We start from the raw sequence: 25,759 nt of genomic DNA on the forward strand, positions 1-25,759 counted from the left end.
AAGGAGTCCTTGCCCACACAAAAGATGGCGACCTGCTGCGCTCACTCTGGGTGGGGGAGCGGGGTCCAGGCGACGGTCCTCAGTGGGCGAGGCGCAGACGGAAGGGGCGTCTCTCGATGTAACTTTTCGACCTTCCTGGGCGGAGCCCTGAGCCTAAGGGCGTGGCCTCATCTGAGCTCTAACCGCTGATTGGTCTTCCGGCAGGTGGATGAGGCGTCCGGGGGACCTCACCCCTCCCTCTTCGAACCGGAAGTGTCTCTCGGTCTTTCCAGCTGGTTGTCATTTCACTCGGCTCGGTCCTGAGGAGAAGGACTCAGCCGCGGCTGCGGGACCCGGGCACCGGGAGGCGGTGGCGGCGGCGGCAGCGGCGACAGCAGAGGAAGAAGAGGAGGAAAAAGGAAAGAAAAAGAAGAGCCAGGCGGAGTCCGCAACAACGACAGCGGGGACTGCGGGACCGGGGTAAAGCGGCGGCGGCGGCGACGGCGGCCCAGGAACCGTGAGGAGAAACAAAAGCCTTCTAAATTATAATTTTTAAAAAAAATCTGGGGGAAAAGAGAAAGCCAGCCAAGGGGGGAGGCCCTTCTTCTTTAGAGTAACTACGGTAGTGGGTTTTCCCTTTTTTCCCTCTTTTTCCCCCTCCTGCGGAGAATCGAACTAAGAGAACTGAACAAACCGTCCCTGGGTCCCATGAGGGAAAAAAAACCCGGAGCCGCAGCGAGGGGAAGAGGTAGAAACCACAGGACCTTCCAGGTCGCCCCCTTGGTCCCCGCACCCCCGGGCCGCTAGTTCGCCCTCGTCGAGTCTCGCTAATCCCTCCTGATCGTGACCCCCCCCAAGAGGGAGAAACGGGTGTTTCCAACCCCTTTCATGGGGGAGAGGAGGCCGGGGGGAGCCCAGGAACAGCGACCGCAGCAAGATCTGCACCCGGAGCCTCAGGAACAGCCCCAGAGGCCAAAACTGCACCCTGAGAAAGAGCAGAAACAGGACCAGGAACAGCAGAAACCTTCCTGCAATCATCTTTCCATTAGTCAATGCTGATTTCCTCTCCCGCAACCAGAAATTCACCTCCTGCCCCAGATAACCTAATATAATCTATATCTATATATAAATATATAATATATAATGTTCTTAAGTTATTCCTGATTTTTTTTTAACCAAGCTGCCAAGGAAAGAACGTATTCTCCCCTTAGCCCTATTCTAATTTTTATGTGAGTGAATCTAAACTGCTGAGGAAGACCATATGTGATTGTTAAATTATATATATATATATATTTTTACTTCGCGCAATGCTTATTCTTCTACATCCATAGATGCTTGAGAAGCTGAGTTTTTGTCATTCATGTACATTTTCCTTTGAAAAAAGAAAGCGCCTATTTTACTAACCAAAGACTTGATTTTTACCCTCTTCATTTTTATTCCTTCCTTAGAAATAAGCCCAATTGGATTTATGTCAATGTTTTAAGAGATTTTTTTTAGCTGTTTTTTCATCTTTCAGAGACCAGAATTCAAAATCAGAACTAGAGTGATAAGCTGCGATCATTGAGCTAGCTATAAATAAGACATTTCAAGCAAGCAAACAACTTAAATTTGGGGTAGAGGAAAAAAAGGCAAAAGACATCAACTTGTCATTTTTTATTGTGAGATTCTGATCCTAAAAATAATAAATGGGGGATTACGGGTTTGGAGTGCTAGTGCAAAGCAATACTGGGAATAAATCTGCTTTTCCAGTCAGATTCCATCCACATCTGCAGCCTCCACACCATCACCAAAATGCCACCCCCAGCCCTGCTGCTTTTATAAATAATAACACAGCTGCCAATGGCAGCAGTGCTGGGTCAGCTTGGCTCTTTCCTGCTCCAGCTACCCATAACATTCAGGATGAGATCTTGGGATCAGAAAAAGCAAAAAGTCAGCAACAAGAACAGCAAGACCCGTTAGAAAAGCAGCAGCTCTCCCCGAGTCCAGGTCAGGAAGCTGGAATACTGCCTGAAACCGAGAAGGCAAAATCTGAAGAAAATCAGGGGGACAATTCTTCGGAAAATGGCAGTGGGAAGGAGAAAATAAGAATCGAATCACCAGTATTGACAGGGTTTGATTATCAAGAAGCCACGGGGCTAGGTACTTCGACCCAACCCTTGACATCTAGTGCATCGTCTCTTACTGGTTTCAGTAACTGGTCAGCAGCGATAGCACCTTCTTCCTCTACAATAATCAATGAAGATGCAAGTTTCTTTCACCAGGGAGGAGTCCCTGCCGCTTCGGCTAATAACGGTGCTCTGTTGTTTCAAAATTTTCCCCATCATGTCAGCCCTGGCTTCGGAGGCAGCTTCTCCCCTCAGATCGGGCCTCTGTCGCAGCACCACCCTCATCACCCTCATTTCCAGCATCATCACAGCCAGCATCAGCAGCAAAGGAGATCTCCTGCCAGCCCCCATCCCCCACCCTTCACACATAGAAACGCTGCTTTTAACCAGCTGCCTCATTTGGCGAATAATCTTAACAAACCCCCATCTCCATGGAGCAACTACCAGAGTCCCTCTCCAACACCCTCTTCTTCCTGGAGCCCAGGAGGTGGCGGATATGCTGGCTGGGGAGGTTCCCAAGGCCGCGATCACCGCAGAGGGCTGAACGGTGGAATAACACCCCTGACCTCCATCTCGCCTTTGAAGAAAAATTTTGCAAGCAATCATATTCAGCTCCAGAAGTATGCTCGCCCCAGCTCTGCTTTTGCTCCTAAATCCTGGATGGAAGATAGCTTGAACAGGGCTGACAACATTTTTCCTTTTCCGGTAAGATATGTTCCATTAATAGATTAAGATGAATAAGGAAATAGCATAGTGTAATATCAGTGCAACTGAAGAGTTTAAATTGTCTGTATTCACAGGAGAGCTCTTTTTAGATATAAAATGAATCAATTACCAGACCTTATTTTAGCAGGAGAGGATTGTAATTTGGAATAAAATATTCGGCTGTTTCTTTGGCAGTTTTCTAATCGTAGCCTTAATTTTTCCATAGATAATTATGAATACCAGGTAGCTAGTGATGTCATAATTATTAACTATAATGCCCTTCTTGCTAGACAAGAGAATCAGGGTCAGTTTTCTCCTACTTATTTAAGTGAGAATAAATAATATATAGATATAAGTATATTTCATTGTGGAAATTCATGAATGTTTTCTGCCCATATGAAGTAACTGTATAACTGAAAAAATTAATTTCTTTTGACACTGAAAACCAACTACTGAATTACAGTTTCCTCACCAGTTACATTTTAATCCTGGAACCTCTTTGAACCTTGCAGTCTGAACAATCTGAATTGATCAACTTGACAATTCCTCTTAAACCTCTGTGCAAATTCTGGCCTGCCTTGTGTTACTAAGAACTAATAGCGAGAGAGAAATGATCTAAATGTTTTCTTTGTCTCCATTAATTTTTGAATATTATGAAACTGTTGATTTCAGAGTGATTCTTTTTGTGATGCCTTTCACCCATTTGTTTATTTTCCAGTGTTAACACTAGGGGTATAGATAATGAAACCATTCCTAAAAATAGAACAGGCAAAGATCACTTGTCTTTATTACTACCAACATATCCGTATTCTGGCAAGAGTCACATTTTTTGATGTTTTTGAATTAATGAGCAGCCGATTTAGTTGATAGAAACAAGATAAAGGAATTTCACAGTTGAACATCAGATACACCACTAAATTTGTATATTTTGGGAGCATGATCATTTATATGTGTTTAGGAAATTTGTAGGGGATAATAAGCTAACATCGAATCAGTCCCCAGGACAACTGCACAAGGTAAGTTCTATTATTATCCCCATTTTAAAGCTGAGGAAATTGAGTATCAGGAAGCTGTAATAACTTGCCCAATGGCAAACAGCTGGTAAGACTATGAATTTTAGGTTTAAAAAACAAGGATTAAGAATATGTATACATACAAGTGTATATATATATATATATATATATATACACACACACACACACACACACACACACACACGTGCTACAGCTAGAGGATTATTTTATAGATCTTTCTGTAAGGGCTAAAACAGATTGCAAGATAGTTGCAGTGTTCCCAAATATGATGTTAGCACAAGCAGAATTATTTGTTTTAATTAGTAATTTGCTTGGAGGAGGGGGAGTTTACTAAGAGAACCAGATGTCATTCCAAGGAGTTAAGTATTTATTCCTTCCCTAAGGATTCAGGTGCAGTGTATCTTAAAATATCTGCTTAAATTTAGCTTTAGATTTTTAAAAATAATTTTTTTGCCTATCAAAAAGCTGTTGGAATTTGCTTTTAGAAAGGGTTTTTACTCAAAGACCTGCTTTAGTGGTTACGTAAAAGGCTGTTTGAAACATTGACAATCCTCTGAAGTCTATTTTTAAAAAATTGCTTTTGATATTCCTTTGAATATAAATTTAAAGAAAATTTAATGGAAAGGTAACTTTTATGAATTATCTCTATATTGCTAATTTTAAAAAATCTAAGATGGCATTCTGTACATTTTAACTGGATTGAGATTTGGTTCAGAATTGAATACACTTTTCTTTCTTATTTCGCTGCTATCCACTGACAGAATGAATTTATGTGACATCATTGTCTACTTCTCATTTTCAGCTTACTGAATTTTGTTAAAGATTTGCTTTGAGAAAAATGAAAAGTTCAAAAAATGAATAAAATATGCATACATGCACATTGATTTTATTTTCAATTGGACTAATGGAATGTGTTTAACGTGAAATTTTTTGATTAATTTCTGTAGGGCTTAAGCCGATTTATTAAATAATAGATGATGAAGATTGATACTAAAAGAAATTGTTAGAAACTAACTCTTACTTTAGAATTGTTGTCTATTATGTTGAGGATGGAAAAAGGGTGGGTCAACGTACCTGTCTCGAATATGGTAGGATTAGAAAGTAAGTTGCTGCTTTCTGCTCACCATCCCCACAATTTTTAGGAGTGAGTGTGCCTGTATGTGAGAGAGCACGCACCAGTGAGTGAGTGGAGCAGGTGATTTGAAAGTCACAAGAGAATAAGTGATCTGAAAAAATCTCTATGACAAAAAATGCCTAATTGGGTTTTGAAAAAATCATCAGAAGTAAACTGACTATTGTGGTGATTACTTAAATGAATGCAGTTACTTTTGTAACAATAATTCTTTTGGCAAAAAAGTACCCTTTTGAGTTGATATGAATTACTTGGTTAAATTTGATATGAAAAAATTGGAAAGAATATTTATTTGGGAGCCAGGAGACCTAGGTTGTGGTCTTGACTCTGTCAGTATCAGCATTTTGGGCCTCAGTTTCTTCATAAAACGTGGGGGGTAACCTGGGTGATCCCTGAAATTCCTTATGATTCTAAAGCAACCTGCTGTGAAATTTTGTTAAACTGCTACAACTATGGTTCACATTCTTCTTTATAAATATTCCTGTCTTGTTGAAATTTATAACTTAAGGACTATTAACTTTAGGAAGGAAATTATATACATATATATATATTAGCAATTCAATTTCAATTGCTATTAAAAAGAATTCTTTAGATGTTATAGAGAGATCTTGAAGTATATCATAAAAAGTACAGCGCAGAGCTTATATGATTACATTTTAATACTGGTATTCAATCAGAAGTTAGCATGGTATTGTTATATTAAAAAGAAATAATCTACTTGAAATGTAACTGTTACTGGGCAATGTTTATTTTAATTTGAAATGAACTAGAATTATTTTTACATTTGTTTACTGCAGTTTTGGGTAAATATGGTGGATTAAAATTAATGATAACTTTTAAATTAGTTTTTTTCCCCCATCTCAACATTCCCTTTTATCCACGTTTATGGAACATGAACAGAGATTCCAAATATGTGAATAATTCCTCAAATAACTGATATGGGAAGGCATTATATTTGGGGGTTTTTTGGTATTAAAGTTTGTTTCTAAATTACTTTTGCTTAGCCTAAAGCTTCATTGTATGAATTCAGATGGCATGTCTCCAATCCTGTTTTCAGATGCATTTAATAATAGCTAATGCGCCTACTGTGTTCTAAGTGTTTTACATGTATTAACTCATTTAATTCATTCAACAATCCCGTGAGGTAGAAATTATTATTATTATTCACACACAAGATTTGGCCCTTAATCATTATACTATATTATAGTGCCTGTTCGCATAATCATAATACAGGTGGGGGTGGAGGGAATGCCTCCCAGAAACATGTAAGGTGAGAGGAAAAATTTTACAGTGATACATGATGATCAAAAGTTGATTGTAGATGGTGTTTTGAAAGTGGGAAACAATAGAATATATGGGCTTATCAACTTTAAATGTTAAACTTAGATAATACTCAAGTCAATACTTTTTATTTTAATTTTGAGTACATACTCAAAATACAGCGTGCACTAAGGTGGGTGCTTTCACATGTGTAATTTTACTTCCTATATAGGATTTCTCAACCCTGTGATGTTTGGTTTTATTGTCCCAATTTCAAAATGAAGAAAAGGCCCATATTCATGTGACTACAGGCATGATTTGACCCTACAATAAGGGGAAAAAAAATCCTACCTGTCCTGCCAAACACATCCTGGAATTCTGATGTCCAAACCAAATAATATATTGGGACACCTGCCAGTAATTATATTTGAATATAGCACTTTTTTTGGAGGGTTGCCTATATCTTCTGTCCTTACATGAAAGTAAAAGAGAATTGCCTAGGATTTATGCTGACACCCTGTTACCTATAGCTCAATTATGTTCTCACCTCCATTAGGTAAGAACCAGGAAGTGGACCAAAAAAAAACAACAAAAAAAAAAAAAATCTGTATGTCACAAAGACTATCCTAAAACTTGATTGATAGGAAAACACTTTAAGACTTTACTTAGGGTCCATTTGCTCTTACTTTAGACACAAGCACTGCAGATTTTTAAGTTGTCTTAACTAGGGAAGTGATTCCCATCACTTTAGTGTTGTCAATTTATGGATCCTTAAAATCACGTACCACTTCTTCTGCATGTAAATAGAAAGTTGCTGTAGTGCTTCAGTTTTGAAAGTCAAAGTGAATTATTAAAATTGTTTAACATGCAACCTCATTACATTTTCTTGTTACTTAATATAGTCCCAAGAGGGATCTTTGCATAGGAAACATTTTCTTTGACTTAAAAGGGGAGAAACTAATTTTTTAACTGTAAAGTATGGGTTAGATGGTTCTAGCTCTAGCAGAATGAGATATTGGAAAACCTTTGGGAAAAGCCTACCAGATAAAATTTTACCCTCTTTGTAGAAGGCCATTTAACTAGGTTTAATAAGCAATTCTGGAGTAGAGTTTCTTATTTTTATTTTTTGTTGTTGTTGTCTTCAGAAAAGCTACGAAATATGATCAACACATTGCTCCATCATCTTTCAGGAAAAAAAGCTGTATATTGTAAGCCTAGTGAATGTGATTGTTGCTAGTTGCAACTAGAAAGATGATACTTAGTTCATGGGTTTAAGCTTTTGAGAGTAATTCTTATTGGTGTTCATGAGAAAGAAAGGGGAAAAGTAGTTTAAAAATTAACATATGCCCAGATTTGAAATTTGCAGTCTACATTTATGTTCCTTATGACTTTTCTCTATATCGTGAGAAGGAAAATAAGCTTAAAGACCTCACTGTTGCATTTTTTCAGCACTGTTGGTTCTTAGTCTCCTCACAGATAAGATAATGTGAATAATGTGTTTCTTTTTAAAGCAGAGAGCCTATAATGTGAGCACTTATTTTAATTTTTCATGAGAAAATTTATTTCATGTCTAATTGTTCAAAAGTGCCTTGGAGAAATTAAAAGCATGTTTTTACCACAATATATTTAGAGCAATATATATTTTTAAAAATTCAAATTTAGTGTAGATTCTCATCAAAAATTTTTTTTTCCATCACATTTTATATTGTTGAAACAGAATGAATTCTACTTTCAAGTTTTCAGAAAATACTTAGTGGATAGAAAGATAAAGGTACAGATCTTATTTTTAACCAATTTTTGAAGGTGGAACATGAATAATTATTGAAAAAGTCTCTTTTGTGAGGCCAAGTAGTAGAGTGAAGCATAGGCTGTAGATCCAGATAGACTTAAATTTGACTTTGAACTTTAAGTAGCAGTGTGACTTTGAGTCACACTCTTAAATTCAGGAGGACAATACCTCATCAACATAATAACTAAGGGTGAAGAGCTATTGTGAGATTTGTATTAAGCAGCTTAATTTTTTTTAAATTTAAAATATGGTGCTCTAATATTGAGTAAAATCATGAAATTGAAGTAATTACAAATATTATCTTGGGTTCCTACGAAAAATTATGAACAGTTCTTAGTATTGCTTATCTTACTCTATATGCTTTATTTCACAGAGTATACTTATAAAACAAACTATAGATGCAACCCAGGACAAATAAAACATTTAGCAGACTTTCATTAACATTGGCAGCCTGCATCTTTCAATATTTTGAAAAATTTTGCCTATAGTTGTTTTATTAAGAACTTTAGAACATGTGATTGCTTTTGTATACATTAAAGGAGACTACATCTTAATGGAGAATTTCTGATTTCTCGGTAAGAAATAGGAAAAGGTACCATAGATTTGAATTTGGTATATCCTGAAATAAGTTTTGTTTTTTATATTTTAATGTAATTAATTTAGCACACATTTATTGAGCACCTAATATGTTATGGGCTAGGCATGGTACTCTCATAAAAATGATTTGAGAATATATTTTATAATTATATAAAATTCCAACCTGTGTTAATCTTTGAGTGATACTGAGCATTTAGTTTTCTTCTTAAGCATTATAAACAAATTATCAACTATCCTAATAGTTGCATTTAATTTTAATTCATGAGCTGTTTAAACTTCAGAATAAACTGACAGATTCAACTTTAGGTATATCAAAAACAATGTGTAGATGGCATTTCTAAATATTTTATTAATGGCTACATTTTATTAGTGGAAATGTTTGGAAATTTCAAAAAAATTTGAAAATTTATAAATATACACTTGTATAAGCTGCTTTGTGTACTTGTACGCACGTACTTATGTTCTGTGACAAAATGGTACCACAAAAGACAAATTTTAATCTATGGATAGCAGAATTCAGGTCCCATTACATGTCAAAGAAAAACTCCATCAGCTACTCATAGTTTCTCTCTCATGTTTACAAACTGAATTATTAGAGTTTAAAGCCTTAAGCTGTACAAGTACTTTCCATATTGTTGAGTATTAGATTGGGCAATTTTTATTTGCTGAATATTTATCAGATATATCCCCACCATTTTTTTTTTATAGACCCAAACTAAGTTATAGTTAATCTCTCAGTATTATGCATTTTAAAGCCATATTTATTTTTAAAATATCATGTAACATTTTAAAAAATCGTTCTTCCTGGTATTCTTGAGGAATGCATCTAGTTAATAGGATCATGGTGCTAGTCAGTGAACTAGCTGTGTCATTTTACTGTCTGTAAGACCATAAAAACAAAACAAGACATATAGGAACATTACTACTCAAAATATCCTAAATATGGTTACTGTCAGATCTGGGTTCCAAATATGGCTCTGCCGCTTACTAAGGAGAGTAAGTGACCTAAGGCAAGATACTCCACCTTTCTGATCCTTCATTTTCTCATTTCTTTTGTCGTGTCTTTTTGAGCATGGAATGAAATATGTTTAATATTTGGCTTCCAGAAGATTCTGATAAGAAAAGCAAGTCATCAAATAGAATGTCACAATTTCTTAAAATATGAAAACCAGTATATAACTGGTATGTGATTAATTTGAACTTAATTTTAAAGAATTTTATAAATGAGCTATAATTTTAAAGATAAAATTACTGTACTTGAATAATAGTGAGACTTTGGCTAGATAATACTCTTATTTTTTGGAACGATGCTGAAAAATACAGTGACCAACTGGTGATTTTTTTTTGTTTTCCTCTTTTGGTAAAGATTGTCTCTCCCCATGTCTTTTTAATTTTTTATTGTCAAAAAATGAAATATATTCAATAGTAGTCAAATAGTATAGTGAACTCACATGTACATATCACCTGGCTTCAATAATTATCAGGTTCTGGACAATCCTCTTTCATTCATACTCTTAACTCTCTCTTTCCCCTTTTATGTTATTTTGAAGCAATTCTCAGATATCATATCATTTCATCTGTAAATGGTTTACTATGTGTCTCTAAAAGATAAGGAGTCTTTACTAAAAAAACAAAAACAAAAACATTTTTCAAATTGTTTTTTAAAGAAGGATAGTGAGAAACTGAAGCAAGGCTCGCATTTCTGTTGTACCTGCTTAGCCTGTTTCACTGCTCAATCTGATGCTAATCTCTTTGGAAACTGCTATTGGTCTCACCTCTTTCTGGGTGATCAAAAAAAGAGATCCAGGGGGCCGGCCCAGTGGCGCACTGCTATAGTGCACCGCTTGGGAGCGTGGTGGCGCTCCTGCCGAGGGTTCGGATCCCACATACAGACCGGTTCCCGCTCACTGGCTGAGCGAGGCGCAGGGGCAACACCGAGGGTTGCGATCCCGTTCCCGGTCCCGGTCCGGTACGGGGGCGACACTGAGGGTTGCGATCCGTTGCCGGACACGGAAAAAGACAAAAAGGAAAAAAAAAAAAAAAGAGATCCAGTTAAAACACCAAATCATCAACTAGTGACCAGAAATTTGGGAGAAGATTGTACTTTTATCCCTTGATCTCGGCCTTCCTCTAGGTTCAGGCTTCTATGGACTTGTGGGCAGGACCTCGGAAGAAAAAATTTAGAGAGAGAACAGGACAGGACTGAGCTTTTTTGGTTGTATTTTTGTTTGTGTTTGTTTTTGTTTTTTAAGAGAAATGTAGAGGTTTGGGGTCTTTTACAGGCCTTTGGACTGCATCAGACTTTTTCATTTCTTGCTCTCTTTCAACGCATAAATGTTTGATGCTTTGGATTGACCATGGGCTGGGAATACTTATCCACAGCAAAAGTGATTCTTCTCCTCATGAAGTGTAGTCTGGTGACCTCTTGTTTTGTGCTTGAGTGTTGAGGAGTGTCTCTGCCTAGGAGACTCTGGAAAACTAAAGATGTGAAGACAGGAGCTGCGAGGGCACAGAAAGATGGAGGCTGGGCATAGGCTGCTTTCTGAGATTGCTGTCAAGGCTCACAAAAGAGAAGAGATGTCAAAGGTTACAGGACACTAGACTTAGTTTAGTAATAAAGATTGTGCATTTGGGTGGACCATTCTCCCTGCTGACTCTGGACCCTGATCAGGTCTAGCAGACATGGAGAAGAACCCTGACAGCCAATTAGAGTCTTCATGGCTCTTCATGACTTTGTTCCACAGGGCTAAGCTTTAGTACTATTTTCCCACTTTCCTTAAATTAATGGCCTCTTGCCTTGAATAGCTTATTAGTTAGGAGAAATCTTATATTGATATTTTTGGGTTCAGAGGCTTAGACTTATTTTTTTTTTTTCCTTTTTGTCTTTTTTCGTGTCCGGCAACGGATCGCAACCCTCAGTGTCGCGCCCGTACCGGACCGGGACCGGCAACAGGATCGCAAACCTCGGTGCCGCGCCCACACTTCGCTCAGCCAGTGAGCGGGAACCGGTCTGTATGTGGGATCTGAACCCTCGGCGGGAGCACCGCCACGCTCCCAAGCGGCGCACTGCTACAGTGCGCCACCTGGCCAGCCCTTGATTATCTCAATGAAAATGAGCCATAGGAAAAAGCACAAAACAGCTGAATTATTCAGATACAACCAATACCTAATTTAAAATGAGTTTCAGGCTTTTCCCCATTGCACCAGAGAGAGTAAGGGCAGAGGGAATATTTGTTGAATCGGTCTACCAGCTGCCAGGCACATGGTGTTACATGCCTTATTTATTCCCCATCATGGTTTTATAAGGGTGTTGTTATTATCCTCATTTTGCTGATGTAATCAAGGTTCAATGATGTTTCAGTGTCAAGATCATTTGCCTAGTAAGTGGTGATTTGAGCTCAGTTCTTATAATAGATTTTAATTATTTCTCTCTGCCAGGTGAGGTTAGAATGATCAAGTAGTCAAGAAGAAGAGGTCTATTGATCTAGGAACTGACTAATCAAGCCTAGAATGTCAGATTGGATTTTAAATACAAATAAATGGTGACAAGAAATGTTTATCACTTTAAAGATTTCTAATGCTTAAAATGAATGCGGTTTATTGTGGTTAAAATGCAGGTGCAATAAAAGAAAATTTTTCTCAAAGGCTTCCTGGAGAGAGATTCTGATTTGTCAGTTCACATGGAAACCAAATGGAGCTATTGCTCCAGTCAGGGTAATACACTGAAGACATTCATTCATTTAGTTATAGTTCATAATTTTGTTAGGATCTTAGGGTAGCCTAAGATCTGTAAGACTCTTTGCCTTCAATAAAGAGATCATGATGAGAAAGTACTGACTGAAGAGGGAACTTACTAAGAAATGTGAGATGCCATTATATGTGGTTCCTCCTACTTCCGATAATTACCTCTTTAACCTCTGACACTTGTCTGCATTCAGGCCATGTGTATACAATGAAAGATTTCATACCTTGCAGGTGTCAATAGAGTGACAATTCTAGATCATAAGACCCATTTAAATGGATCACTTTTTTGAGTTTCTGCTCAGAAATCAGACACCACCACTTACTGTGTAACTTTGAGGGCAATTAGTGAAATTGGGGATAACAGCAATCCTGATTCTTGTGATGTCTAATTAATGTATGTAAATGATATGTAATTCATTTAAGATGTACAACAAAGAGCCAGGAGAAACATGTTAGCCACTTTCTATATTGATGGTGATTGATTTATGGCATACTATGCATATCTATAATTTATGGACATGGAGATGAGTGAAGCTCTCATTCCAGTCGGGGATAGTTATAACAGAGCCTGTCAATATCAGGTGAGATGTCAGAGTGCTAGGCGGATGCAAGGGAAGAGGGACTTGCCTGCACAGGGATTTTAGGGTCATTTGGAAGTGGAATCTTGAAAATTGACTATATGGTCACCTCTTGATGGTCTGTGGGCTTAAATATTATTTAATCTAAGAAGAATATTTACATCTTGGATTAAAACTCCCATAGTTACCTTTGATTAATTTGGGTCTCTACTTGGATCTCAAACTTCCTGTTTATTTTGGCAGCTGACACATTGGCACAGACTTTCCTTACAAACTAAATTATTTTCCTTTCCCTTCTTCACCAGGGAAAATTTAAGCCAGAAAGAGAAACTACCATAGCCTGATACAAATACGTGACAGTCTGAGAAGTAATGTTCACAGTAATGTATATTTTTACAGAAAGAGGATGAGTAAAGTGGGTAGCTAAATTTTGGCTGTGGTTTTTAATAACGTGGCTACATTCAATTAGTTACATTTTGTGTTTTAGGCTCAGTCTAGTAATGCCAAAACACACTAACTCAAGTATAAAAAGAACCAATAATAGAGTGGTAGTGGTGGGTAGCATGAATTATATGTAGATCAGAAAATTTAGGCTAAAGACAGTTATTGCCTCTGAGCATGAAACTTAGCTGTGAACATCCCAACATTCAAGATACAGAGTAAAACATGATGGATTATCTAGCTCTCATTCTCTAATGAAAGTAAGCATACTTTTAAACAAGGGCAAAATCTTTTTGAGAGAAATTTGCCTTGTGGGTCTGTAATCATGGGGCATCAACAGGCATAATGGATTTTTCTCTTGATAACAAATTTTACAAGAAAATCCACAGATGTTTAACAAATGGCATACTCATCTTTTCTACTTAGTAAAATCTGAGATCATATTGTTAAGCCACAATTTTATGAAGGCAAGTGAACAGGGACCAGGATATACTATATAGTTTTCTGGTGATGTGACTTGATAAATAGGTAGAATCTTAAAGAACGAGTAATTAGCATATCCTTTGTTTAGACTGTTCTTCTTGGATACAGATGGCTCACAGAGCATTTGACCAAGTTTTGAGAGAGAGAAAACAAACAGAATATTTGCCCTTCAGATATCTTTGTTGTTGAATGAAAAAAAGAGCCAAGTGTTTAAGATGTCAGGTAAATAGGTGACAAAGATAATATTTTATTGTGAAAGTATAAGCACCAGATTTGTATTTTGCTTGTTCTGAATGGTTAACCACTCACCTCTTTCTAGGCATTTTCTCAAAGAGAAATTCCATCTTTGTTGAAATTGAACTTGATTGTAATCTTTTCCAAAGGTATATACCTTAGAGCTTTGTTTCAAGTTTCAAGAGCAAAGCCTTTCTCTTCATAAGGAAATCTTAAAATAGTTCTTGTAGAATATTTAAGCTAGACTACATCACAGCCAGTTGCCGGTCAACCAGGATGTAAGCTGCAAACCACATCCCCAAGTCCCTGGCATCTTGAAAGCTTGTCAGAAATGTAAATTCTTGGGCGCTACCTAGACTTACTGAAAGAGAAACTTTGGAGGTGGACTCAGTAATCTGTGTTTTAAGAAAACTTCTAGGTGATTCTGATGTACTTTCAAGTATGAGAAACACTGGCTTAGGTCATTCATCTGAATGTTAAACAAAATTGCCACAGATGATTATTTTGGCTTGTGGCATAATTACAATTTAGTTGCTCTTCCTCATAGTAATAGACTAACTTGTTCATGTGCTTCTTGTGGCTATTTCTGGAATGTTATGAAAAGCCTTGTCATCAGCTATATGCTGATGTAGGTCTTTCTGTTCTGCCATGGCAGGCAGGATTATTCAGGTGTATATTAAAATGAAGGGTCCTGCCCTTCTTTAGAAATTGTCCTGTGAAGCAGAGATGACAGAAACTGAAACCAACCAGTTACATGCAATTCAGTATATTAAAGATAATAATTAAAATTACAAAGTAAAATGAGGCTTAAGCATTGTAATAAAGTTTGCATTGCTGAGCCTTGAAAAGAATTGCTGCTCTTTTATTTTCATTCATGATTATTACGGTCGCATGTTCTAGAGTCAGAAGACCTGGATTCAAATTTTGCCTCCTCCGTTTGCCTAAAACTGATAAAGTTAGTTAAACACTCAAAGCTTTAGTTTCTTCAACTGTGAAATGGTATAATAACTGAACATATCTAATTGTATAGGTTTTTTTTTTGAGGGATAAATGACATTATGCAATGCGTAATGTTAGATGTTGATTATTATTACTACTAGTACCATTTCTACTCCTGTGATTAGCAGAAGATAATCTAGTGATGCATTTGTGATAGGTCTCTAATTTGTGTGCCACATTTATGTGTTATTCCAATGGGGAGAAGGAAGATAAGGCTTCTCTTTCTCCTCTTATGGTTTTAGTATCTCCGATATCACTTTCTATCACCCTAATGCATTTTGTTCTTTCTTTCATTTATTGAGTAATATTTGAGTGTCTACTGTTTGCCAGGCAGTCGCTAGCATATTCATGCCCTCAGAGTCTTTAAAGAAGAATGCCTTCTTTATTTGAATTTATGTCTGTGGTCCTTTGACTGCCATGACCATTACTTTACTCAAGGAAGCATCAACTGCTTTGGAGTGAGAGTTGGGCTTGAATCCTGACTATGTTGCAAAACCGGGCAGTAACTTGTGTATACAAAAAACTATGTAAGTTTTCCTTAGTCTCAGTTTTTATTACTAAAACAGGAATAATAAAATTTAACTTAGGAGATTTGAAGGTTAATTAAGAGAGTATTAATAAAGTACTTAGAATAATGTCAGGTACTTAGTAGATGCTCAAAATAAAAGGTAGTTCTCCATTTCTACCTTATTTCCTTTTAGGCTGCCAAGAGAAACTGGCAATAGGGCTGCAGCGCATTGAACTGTGTCCCCCAAAAGTTTAATGTGTTGGAAACTTGGTCCCCACTGTGACAGTGTTAAGAGGGTGTAAAATCCTATTATGGTAATTGAAAGGTAGGGCCTTGAAGAGGTGCTTAGGTTGTGAGGACCCTGCCATAGTGAATGGTTTAATGGTGGTCATGGCATGGATTTGATGGCTTTTTTAAAAGGAGCCAGCTGTGAAGGTTAGCTCTCTCTCTGCTCTGACATTCTGCCATGTGAGACCCTGGATCACTGTTGCTACCAACAAGGCCTTCACCAGATGTGTTCCCTAGACTCTGGACTTTCCATTCTCTGAAACTATAAGCAATAAACTTCATCTTCTTATAAATTATCCATTTCCAGGTATTTTTGTTATAAGCAACAGAAATGGACTAATACAGAAAATTGGTACCAGAAAAGTGGGGTGTTGCTTATAACAAATATTTGAAAGTGTGGAAGTGGCTTTGGAACTGAATGTTGAGGAGAGGCTGGAAGAATTGGAAAGAAATGGCTAGAAAAAGCCTAGATGCTGATGAAAGTTTAGAAGACAAGAAAATCAGAGAAAGGTAGAGATTGGTTAAATGGTGGTGACCAGAATGTTTATGGAAATACGGACTGTTAAACACCATTCTAAGGAAGTCTCAGATAGAAATGAGAAGGAGCTTATTAGAAACTGGGGAGAAAATCACCCTTGTTATGAACTGGCAAGGAACTTGGCTGCATTCTGGTCATGCCCCCAAATTTTATGGAATGTGGAACTTAAAGGTGCTAACCCAGGGTATTTGGTGGAAGAAATTTCTAAGCAGCAAAAGATGCAGGAAGCTGCATGGCTACTTCAACAGCCTGCATTGAGTCATGGCAGAAAAGGCATGATGTAAAGCCAGAATGTAAAGGGAAGCAGAGTGTAAGGATTTGGAAAATTTGCATCCTGGCCATGTGGTAGAGAAGCATAGACCATTTTCAGGAGAAAAATGCAATGGTGCAGCCTAGCAACCATTTACTAAGGGGATGAGTATGGAAGAAAGGGATTATCAGGAGAAGGGAAAAAAGACCTTGAAGGCATTTCTGAGATCTTGGAGGCTGTGTCTTCCATTGCAGGCCTAGAGGCCTAGGGAGACAGAATGGTTTCAGAAAACAGGCCAAGGTGCCCCTCATGGGTTCGCCACCCAGGACTACCTTGGGAAGCTGCTTGTAGCACCAGCACACTGAATGCTCTGGCTGCTCTAGCTATAGCTAAATTGGCCCCAGATATGACTGAACCTGCAGCTTTAGCAAAATACAAGCCAGAAACCTTGGTGGCATCCATGTGGTGTTAAGTTTGCAGGCTCCCAGAATGCCAGAGCTATGGAGGCTTGGGAGCCTCCATACCTACTTCAAAGGATGTGTGGAAAAGCCTGCAGACCCAGGGAGAGATCTGTCACAGGGGCAGAGTCACCACAGACAGCCTTCACTAGAGCAATGCCAAGTGGAATCGTGGGGTTGGAGTTACAGCAGAGAAACCCCACCAACATTATGTCTAGTGGAGCTGTGAGAGCAGAAGACCCTGGGGTCCATGGAGACCCCAGATCTGTAGTGTTACCAGTGTGTGATGCCAGCCTGCAAGAGCTGAAGCATGGCCAGTGACCAGGAAAGCCACAGGAGTGGAGCTGCCCAAGGAATTGGGGACCCAACCCCCATACCAGTATGCAGAGAATGCCAAACATGGAGTCAAGACGGGACCTTGAACTTTGGACTTTTGAGTTGAAACAAGTTAAGACTTTGGGGACTGAATGAATGTATTTATATGTGAAAAGGACATGAGTTTTGGGGGGGCCAGGGGTAGAATGCAGTGGATTGAATAGCATACCCCCAAAGTTTAATGTATTGGAGGCTTGGTCCCCACTGTGACGGTGTTGAGAGGGTGGGAAATCCTATTACGGTAATTGAAAGGTGGGGCCTAGATTAGATTGTGAGGACCTTGACATAGTGAATGGTTTAATGGTGGTCATGGGCATGATTCTGATGGCTTTAAAAGGAGCCAGCTGAGAAAGTTAGCTCTTTCTCTGCTCTGCCATTCTGCCATGTGAGACCCCTGGACCACTGTCACCACCACCAAGGCCTTCACCAGATGTGTTCCCTGGACTTTGGACTTCCTGTCCTCCAAAACTGTAAGCAATAAATTTCATTTTCTTATAAATCACCTACTTCCAGGTACTTTTGTTATAAGCAACAGAAATGCACTAATACAGGGGGGTTGAAGCAAATAGAGTTGTCACTGTTTTTTGTCTTATAAGAAATTCTTTGTTCTTTTGTCTGAAATTGGGACAATTTATTCTTTTTTCTTCCAACAAATTGTTTTAAGTAGATTTTATTTTGAAAAGACTTGTTATTTTGCACTTTGTATAGCATAATGAAAATGCAGTGTCTTTCCTTTTAAGACTCTAAGAGTTCATTCTCTTACTAATCTATCATTGACTCTTGCCTCTTTGTGGGCAGAAAGTGATGAACAACGATTAGTCATTCTCATCCACATTTTTTGTTCCTGCCATAATCGTCATCATAATTTTAACTGTAAATCTCGGAAGAGCACAGGCAACTTAGGATACCAGAAAGCTAGAGTACAAAAGTATTTTGGAGTTAGGAAAGGGCCGTTAGAGATCCACTCAAACCCCTTCCTCTTATGAATCAGGAAAGAGGTCTAGAAGATGAAGTGCCCAGTTCACATCATTCACCAGGCAGAGTTGAAGTTTCCTAGTGTCTAATGCTTATTCCACTGATTCGTGCTAATGTTCATATTTTGCTTATCAGTTCAAGTTTAGTCAAGAAGAGGGGTCACTTAAGAAGGTTTCTATTTTATAGTTAGTTTACTTTCTGTGAAATGGATCCTAGAAAATAAGTCTGTGTTTATATTTGGTCCAATTAGCAATCAAAAAAGGCAGAATCAAAGAATGAAATATGGAAACCAAAGCAGTCTTATTTCCTTGACTCTTTGGTTGTTGGATAGGAAAACCAGCATTGTTTGTGCTGTTCTTATACCTTGGGTTTATTTATTTTTTTCTCTACCCCTCTACCTACTTCTTAATGACACAGACACTTACATTTTAGGATTTTTTTTTTTAGATGTTAAAAATGGACAAAAAAGATCAGTAAGGGAGAAACCAAGAATAATAAACTTTGGATTCGTTCTGAGAACAGATTGTTTACTTGACAGAATAGGTGGCTTTTGAACTCTTTGAATTACCAAAACATCATGAGAAATAACATGTTGTACAAATGTAAAGTGGTTTATAGTAAGTATAACCACTAATAAGGTTGGGTTGTGGGAAGAATACACATTAGACTAGGGTTGGCAAGAACGTGGTGCTGTGCCATTGTGCCTTAAACATTGCATTTAGTAATCATCAGCAATTTGTTGAGGTACTGTTTCCTTCTGAATTCATATGGAGCCTGAGAATCCTTTTCAACATATTGCATCTTAGAGTCAGTACCAATTGATCAGAGTTTGTATACTGTATTGGTATTTACCTGCCATCCTGTATTAAATCATAACAAATTAAAGTAAAAATTAGCATTAGTATAAAAAGGATAGAGTCCCCCCCAAATATTACTGAAATTTAAAAATTTTATTTAGTATTTTAGTTTTAAAGTACCTTACCAGTTAGAAGTCAGTGGTTATTAGTTTAGCAAAAATCTTTATGTACCAGGCAATAACCTTGGAGGTGGGAGTGGGGAGTATGAATTGGTTTACTAAATTCTAGTACAACTTTCAGACTTACAAGTAAAAAGGAGGCTTCTTCACTTCTGGAATAAGCTCTTACAAAACAAACCAAATAAAAACACTCTGTCATATTCTTTATCAACTGCTTCTCTTCAGCACTCTTGTCATTCAGTGACTGGCAAAATGTAAGTTCCAGTGATTCACAAGGTTGCTTACTACTTTAGTTGCATGAAAAAGAATAATAGGCTGAGTTCTCCCCTCGATCCCCATTAGTTATTTTGGCAAAAGAAAACATACAGCTCTATAGAGGGAAAAGGGGAAATATAAAAACAAACCTTAACGTAAGGAGTAGGAGAGAAGAAATATTTTAAGCATTTAAAAATTACTTGAAGGAATTCATCATTCTTTGATTTAGCAAATATTTAAGTGCTTTCTACCTGCCAGGACGTGTGTGAGGCACAGTGATACAGAAATGTAGGACTATGCTTCTCAACCTGTTTCACATCATGGCACACATAGAAAATGATAATATTTAAACAAAGAGCATCTGCCAGGAGGCTCCTGCCACATCAGGCCCTTCCGAGCAGTCCTGTGGGCTGAGGAGATAACTATCTCCATACATTATTCCTGTCTGAGGTGGGCACACTGGGAACATTTGATGTAAGACATAATTCCTGCCCTTGGGAAGCTCACAGTCAGAGGACACAGCCAAGCAGACACTGAGAAGTTTTTCCTCCAAGACTAGTTTGTATTGGAGATGGAAATAGTGGATGGCCCAGTTATGGGCATGGTTTGTAGATAGCTGAAAGAGCACGAATCCAGCTACTATGGAACAGGATAGTGTAACTTTATATTAACTTTGAAACCTCAGGTTATACTTCAAATCTACTTTGCTTTTGAAAGAATATGCAATAAGGGTTTTGACTTAATTCAGTTTTGACATGAGGAAGTGTAAAAACAGAACAGTCTTTCCCTTTTGTGAATACCAACCCTTAGAAATTCAAATTCGGACCACATGTCCTCTTGCCTATCTATAGACCATGTTGAGTAGATGAGGATGGTATGCAGAGAATCAGGAGGAAAAAGTGAGAAAGATGTTCTGGAAGGAGTCATACCAGTTTAGAGCAGAATAGCATTTAAGGCACCTGTCTTCCCTTCCCCATCCTCACCCCAACCCTCCTACCCCTGGGGAAAAAACTGCATTACCCTCCCCTACTTTTAATGTTGGCTTATATCCAAATATACCTGCTCCTGAACTCTTTATGTTGCAGAAGTAAAAAAAGTTGTATCATAAAACAATTCATTCAGTGAACATTACTGAATATCTTCATGGTGAGGTGGTATCAGAAGGAGCATTCCCTATTTCAGGAAAGCACAATAATTATACAGGGTGAGAAGTGTTATAGAAACACAGAGGAGAAATGTCAGGTTGATCAAAAATACTCTCAAGAAGAGAACATGCTCGGTCAGCCTAGAGGTTCTAGAAGTTAGCTAGGAAAATGGAAAAGTGAGGTCCCAACAAATTAAAAAAAAAAAAAAGAAAAGAAAAAAGGAAGAAGTTAGGAGGTGATTTTTTTTTTTTTAAGCCAAAGCTTTGAGTTAAAAAGTAATGTAAGAAAAAAATATAACTGAAGAGAAGTTTATAGAATCCTGCTTGTCAGATTCCTTGGAAGCCCTTTTTTCTTTAAAATACTCTTGCAGTGGTCTATGAGTATGTGTTTATTCTCATGGTGGGTCAGAAGCATTTATTATTGCTGCTTCTTAGAGTTTAATTTTAAAATATTTTCATCTCCTACTTTTAACCTATCAAGCTAAACTTTAATTTTAGTTATCTCTAGTACTCTTCATCCTGTGGAATGCCAGCAGTTGGGATGTTGTATATTTTAGGATTCCTCACTCACTCATGAAATGAGCTTGGTTAAACCAGGATTTTAGACCAGCAATGTACTCCACACCCTTTCTTCCCTTTAATTTTAATGGCAGCAAAATCAAGCCTAACTTTGCAAGTTGAGATAGTAAAGAGGAATCGAGATTTTTTTTTGGTTTTCTCATCCAGATTCTAACTTTGATTGGTGTCCTTTTATCCTTTATTTACCAGAGTAATGACTGGGTTGTTTGGGGACCTAATAACATGTTGCACTGGTGGGTAGGGAGGGACAGAATATGCTTCAGCAGTTCTATCTTGCTATTCTCCTTAGAGAAGGCTTCACCACAGTAATGAGAGCAGCTCCTATGCTTCATGATTCCACATTTCTTTTTATATTGGGGAGGGGAAATTCTTTTTTTTTTTTCCTTTTTGTCTTTTTTCGTGACCGGCAACGGATTGCAACCCTCAGTGTTGCGCCCGTACCGGACCGGGACCGGCAACGGAATCGCAACCCTCGGTGTTGCGCCCACACCTCGCTCAGCCAGTGAGCAGCCGGTCTGTATGTGGGATCCGAACCCTCGGCGGGAGCACCGCCACACTCCCAAGCGGCGCACTGTAGCAGTGCACCACCGGGCCAGCCCCTATTGGGGAGGGGAAATTCTATCAAAATTATTTTTTATGTACTTTGGGGAGGGAAAGTTTTGTCTACTTTCCATATGAATTATTAATGTTAAAAATAAATCTTCCATACTGCAAAACAATCAATCAATCTTTAGAGAAGGTAAATCATTAACATTCAAGGACAGCCTTGGTAATATAGAGATGGATAAATCAATCACATATTTATTTTCTTAAAATAAGGGATAATTTATCTTGACATAATTTCCCAGTGATATTTACTTTGGAATACTTTGCCACTTAGTGGTCTTACAGACATTCGATGACTATTTTCAGACCTTAGCTTATAAGAAAATACAGCTATGCTGAATAGCTCATATAGGTACCAATTTAGTAGATAACTACTGGACAAGTTTGGAAAGCTTTGCCATGTTATTCCACTCTTAAATGGTGGAGATTAAAAATTTTTTAATATATGTTTATTTAATGTTTTTAACTAACAAATTAATTTAATGTTTTCTGTTTTATGAATAAAAGTTATGCTTTTGTTGAAATTGTTGTTAGAAATCAAATCATTTTTTACTGAGCCCTTTGTACTTATTGTTGTGGTTTTTGGTATTTTGTAAATGTTAATAATGACATTTAGTAATAATGTATCTTATACAGAGGAATAAAATTGCTACTTTTTGATCTTTGTCATGTCAAATACATCTCCTTGCTGTTCTCTTTTATATTTAAATGCTACTTTAAAAAGCGGTTTATGGCTATTTGTATTTACAGGATCGCCCCAGGACATTTGACATGCACTCATTGGAGAGTTCACTCATTGACATAATGAGAGCTGAAAACGATTCAATTAAAGGTATGTTTAGAAATATTATAACTACTCGATTTTAGTAAATAGTTAAAAAATGTCTATTACCTATATACTCTGATGAGCAATATAGCAAATATTATGGAGGCTTATTTTTTATCTGGTAAGTTTCATAAATTTTACTCATGTACCTCTTTTCATTAAAAAACCAAATATATTTGATGGGCATCTACAGTAGGCCTTTTGTGCTACTAATTAAGAGTAGTACTACAAGAGTACTAATTGCTAAGAGTGGGCAGTTAATTCAAAGGCATGAACCATACACTTCATTTTTTTGTATCTCAAGCAAAAACTTCTCAGTCCCTCAGACGTATGTGCCTAGCCACTTATGACAGTGAGTGTACATGAGGAAAAGTTCAGATGTTGATAGATATTTTTGCCTACTTTCATGTTTTAAAAAATGGCCAACAGCTTTAAAGTTATAATGAAGTTTAGAAATTTTTGAAAAAAATTTTAATGTATTATGTTTAAAAAAATAGTACGATTCTATTTAGATTCTGATGTCAATTCTCTTATTGACAAGCTGTGTTATCCTGAATAAGACATTTAGTTTGGCTAGGCCTCAGTTTCTTCATTTTTACAAGGAACTCACCTAGGGAGCTTTAAAAATAAAACACAAATGCCTGGGCCTCACCCCATATGTGGAGTGAGGGCTTGGCATGTCATTTTCTAATGTCTTGGGTGATGCTGACATGTAGCCAGGACAGAGAATTACGAGAGTAGATGTTCTCTAAGGGCCCTTCGTTTGATATTGTGAAAACTACCCTCCAAAATTAAACATTTTTATTTACAAAAATCTCAATTTACTAGCAGCTCTTTTTTAAAAAAGAAATTTGGAATGTTTGGTATATTTGGTCATCCCACTTAAATAGTTAAGTTTGATTATTCGTTTATTCATTCCTTTATTCTTTCTTCTGTTCATTTATTCATTCATTTATTGTTTATGAGCCTACTTTATGCCATCCAGAGAACTTTGCACTGAGCCAAAGGTGGCAAAGCAGCCTGTTGCTTCAAGTAGTTACCAGCCTAGCCTAGTTTTCCTTTGAGTCTGGTTTATCATATTACTGATGCAGAAAAACTTTTAAGTATTTTTCAACAGACCAATAGTGGTACATTTTTTAACAAGGAAAGCTTTGGGGGTTCTGGAGAGATGAAAAATAATGTGTGAAAAAATATGCATTCATCTGATGAGATGACTTTGAAATAAGAATATTTTGAAGGTCTTTACTTAATTCTTCATGGAATTCTGGTGGATGACCCTAATCCAGATGCATGCTGTATATCTGAGGAAAGATGATCTCTCACTCAGAATTGGCTTTATTTTTGCTCCTTTTTAGCACTCTGACTTTAGCTAGTGCTTCAGCCTCTTCTAGCCTTTGTTTTCTCATCAGAAAAACAAGGAGAGTCTAAGGCTATTTCTAGCACCAGAAAAACTGTACACTCTTAAAAAGTAGTTAAGGGAAACATCTGAATAAGGTCTGTGGATTGTACCAGTATCAATTTCCTAGTTTTGTACTATAGTTATGTAAGCTGTTACCATTTGGGAACACTGGATAAAGGGTACATGAGGATCTCTCTGTACTACTTTTTGTAACTTATTGTGAATCTATTATTATTTCAAAATGAAAAGTTTAGTACAGAAAAAGCAGCTAAAGGACATTTGTTTATTCTTAATATATTTAATTCCTTTAGCAAAAAAATTTTGAATGCCTCCTATATACTAGCTACTAGGGATAATAAGTAATTAGAAATAATTTTTCCTAAGTGCCTATGGTTTTTATCAAAGAAAACACAGGTTACAAACAGCAATAGATATAAGCAATTTGTTATATGACATTTCTAAGAAGCAAGCCTCTAACTGGTACTTAGGTTAGACGTAAGAGTTTGCACATATTATTCTAATAGGATTAACAGTAGGATTTCCTTGGTTTATCAGCTTTAGCCAGAATATCTGTCCCAGGTTTATTTATTTCTTCTAATTTGCTAAATGGGTGATTGTGTAAGGTTCCACCTTTATTCTATATTCCCTTTTTAATTTCTTCTTAACCAGTTTTTACCTAAACTAAGTTTCTTAAAGCTGATTCTTCAAGGATAATCAAAAGTTAAGTCTGTGACAGAAAACATTCAGTCTGATAGATCTAGTATGAGAACATAAAGATTTTGTAAAATTGTGATTGATAAGGGGCAGTGTGGCAGAATGGCAAGACTCAGGATTTTAGAATCAGATCTGGATTTAATTGTAACTCTGCCACTACTGTTAGTGATGGTTGTGAGGATAAAATGATATGATGCATCTTTAAAATTCAGCATATTGTCTATTTAATAGGAAACATTCAAGAAATGATATGGATTATAACTAAGCATCTATTAAGTCTGTTTTCATGCTCATCAAATGAGAAAGCCAGTTTTAATTAAGTTTGGGTGTCAGAGTGGCTTGAGTATATTGAATGAACTTTATGTGTTTTTCTTTCAAAGAGCAATAAAGAATTCATAGATGAGTTCATAGTCCTAAAATACCAGATTATACTTATGCTTTATTTTTTTAAAACCAAGATCATAATCTTTGTCATTGTAATGTATCACTATCAAAATGTAGTTTTGCTCATGGTAATAACTTTATTTCTTATCAAATTCTCTTCTGATTTAGATAGTTGCTTTAAGAACACTATGCTTGATTTTAACAGTGGTTCTATTATGAGATTTTGCTTAAAGGAGGTAATAAATAAAATTTGAATACTTTAAAAGAATAACATTGAGGGGCCGGCCCGGTGGCGCACTGGATAGTGTGCCGCTTGGGAAGCACGGCGGCACTCCCGCCCAAGGGTTCGGATCCCACATACAGACCGGTTCCCGCTCACTGGCTGAGCGAGGCGCGGGAGCAAC

At 37.2% G+C, this 25,759-nt stretch overlaps 1 protein-coding gene across 4 annotated transcripts in view; it reads left to right on the top strand.

Moving 5' to 3' along the window:
* The first annotated feature begins 254 nt into the window (after nucleotides 1–254).
* Nucleotides 255–25,759, top strand: part of CPEB4 (cytoplasmic polyadenylation element binding protein 4) — a 72,637-nt gene continuing 47,132 nt past the window's right edge. For all 4 annotated transcript variants that reach the window (XM_008578177.1, XM_008578178.1, XM_008578179.1 and 1 more), the window contains exons 1-2: nucleotides 255–2,789; nucleotides 22,783–22,864. In XM_008578177.1, the coding sequence (XP_008576399.1) occupies nucleotides 1,665–2,789; nucleotides 22,783–22,864 (1,207 nt within the window). In that variant the 5' untranslated portion in view covers nucleotides 255–1,664. The remainder of the gene's footprint in view (nucleotides 2,790–22,782; nucleotides 22,865–25,759) is intronic.

This window comes from Galeopterus variegatus, unplaced genomic scaffold (genome assembly GCF_000696425.1).
Source record: "Galeopterus variegatus unplaced genomic scaffold, G_variegatus-3.0.2 Scaffold1639, whole genome shotgun sequence".
Lineage (NCBI taxonomy): Eukaryota > Metazoa > Chordata > Mammalia > Dermoptera > Cynocephalidae > Galeopterus > Galeopterus variegatus.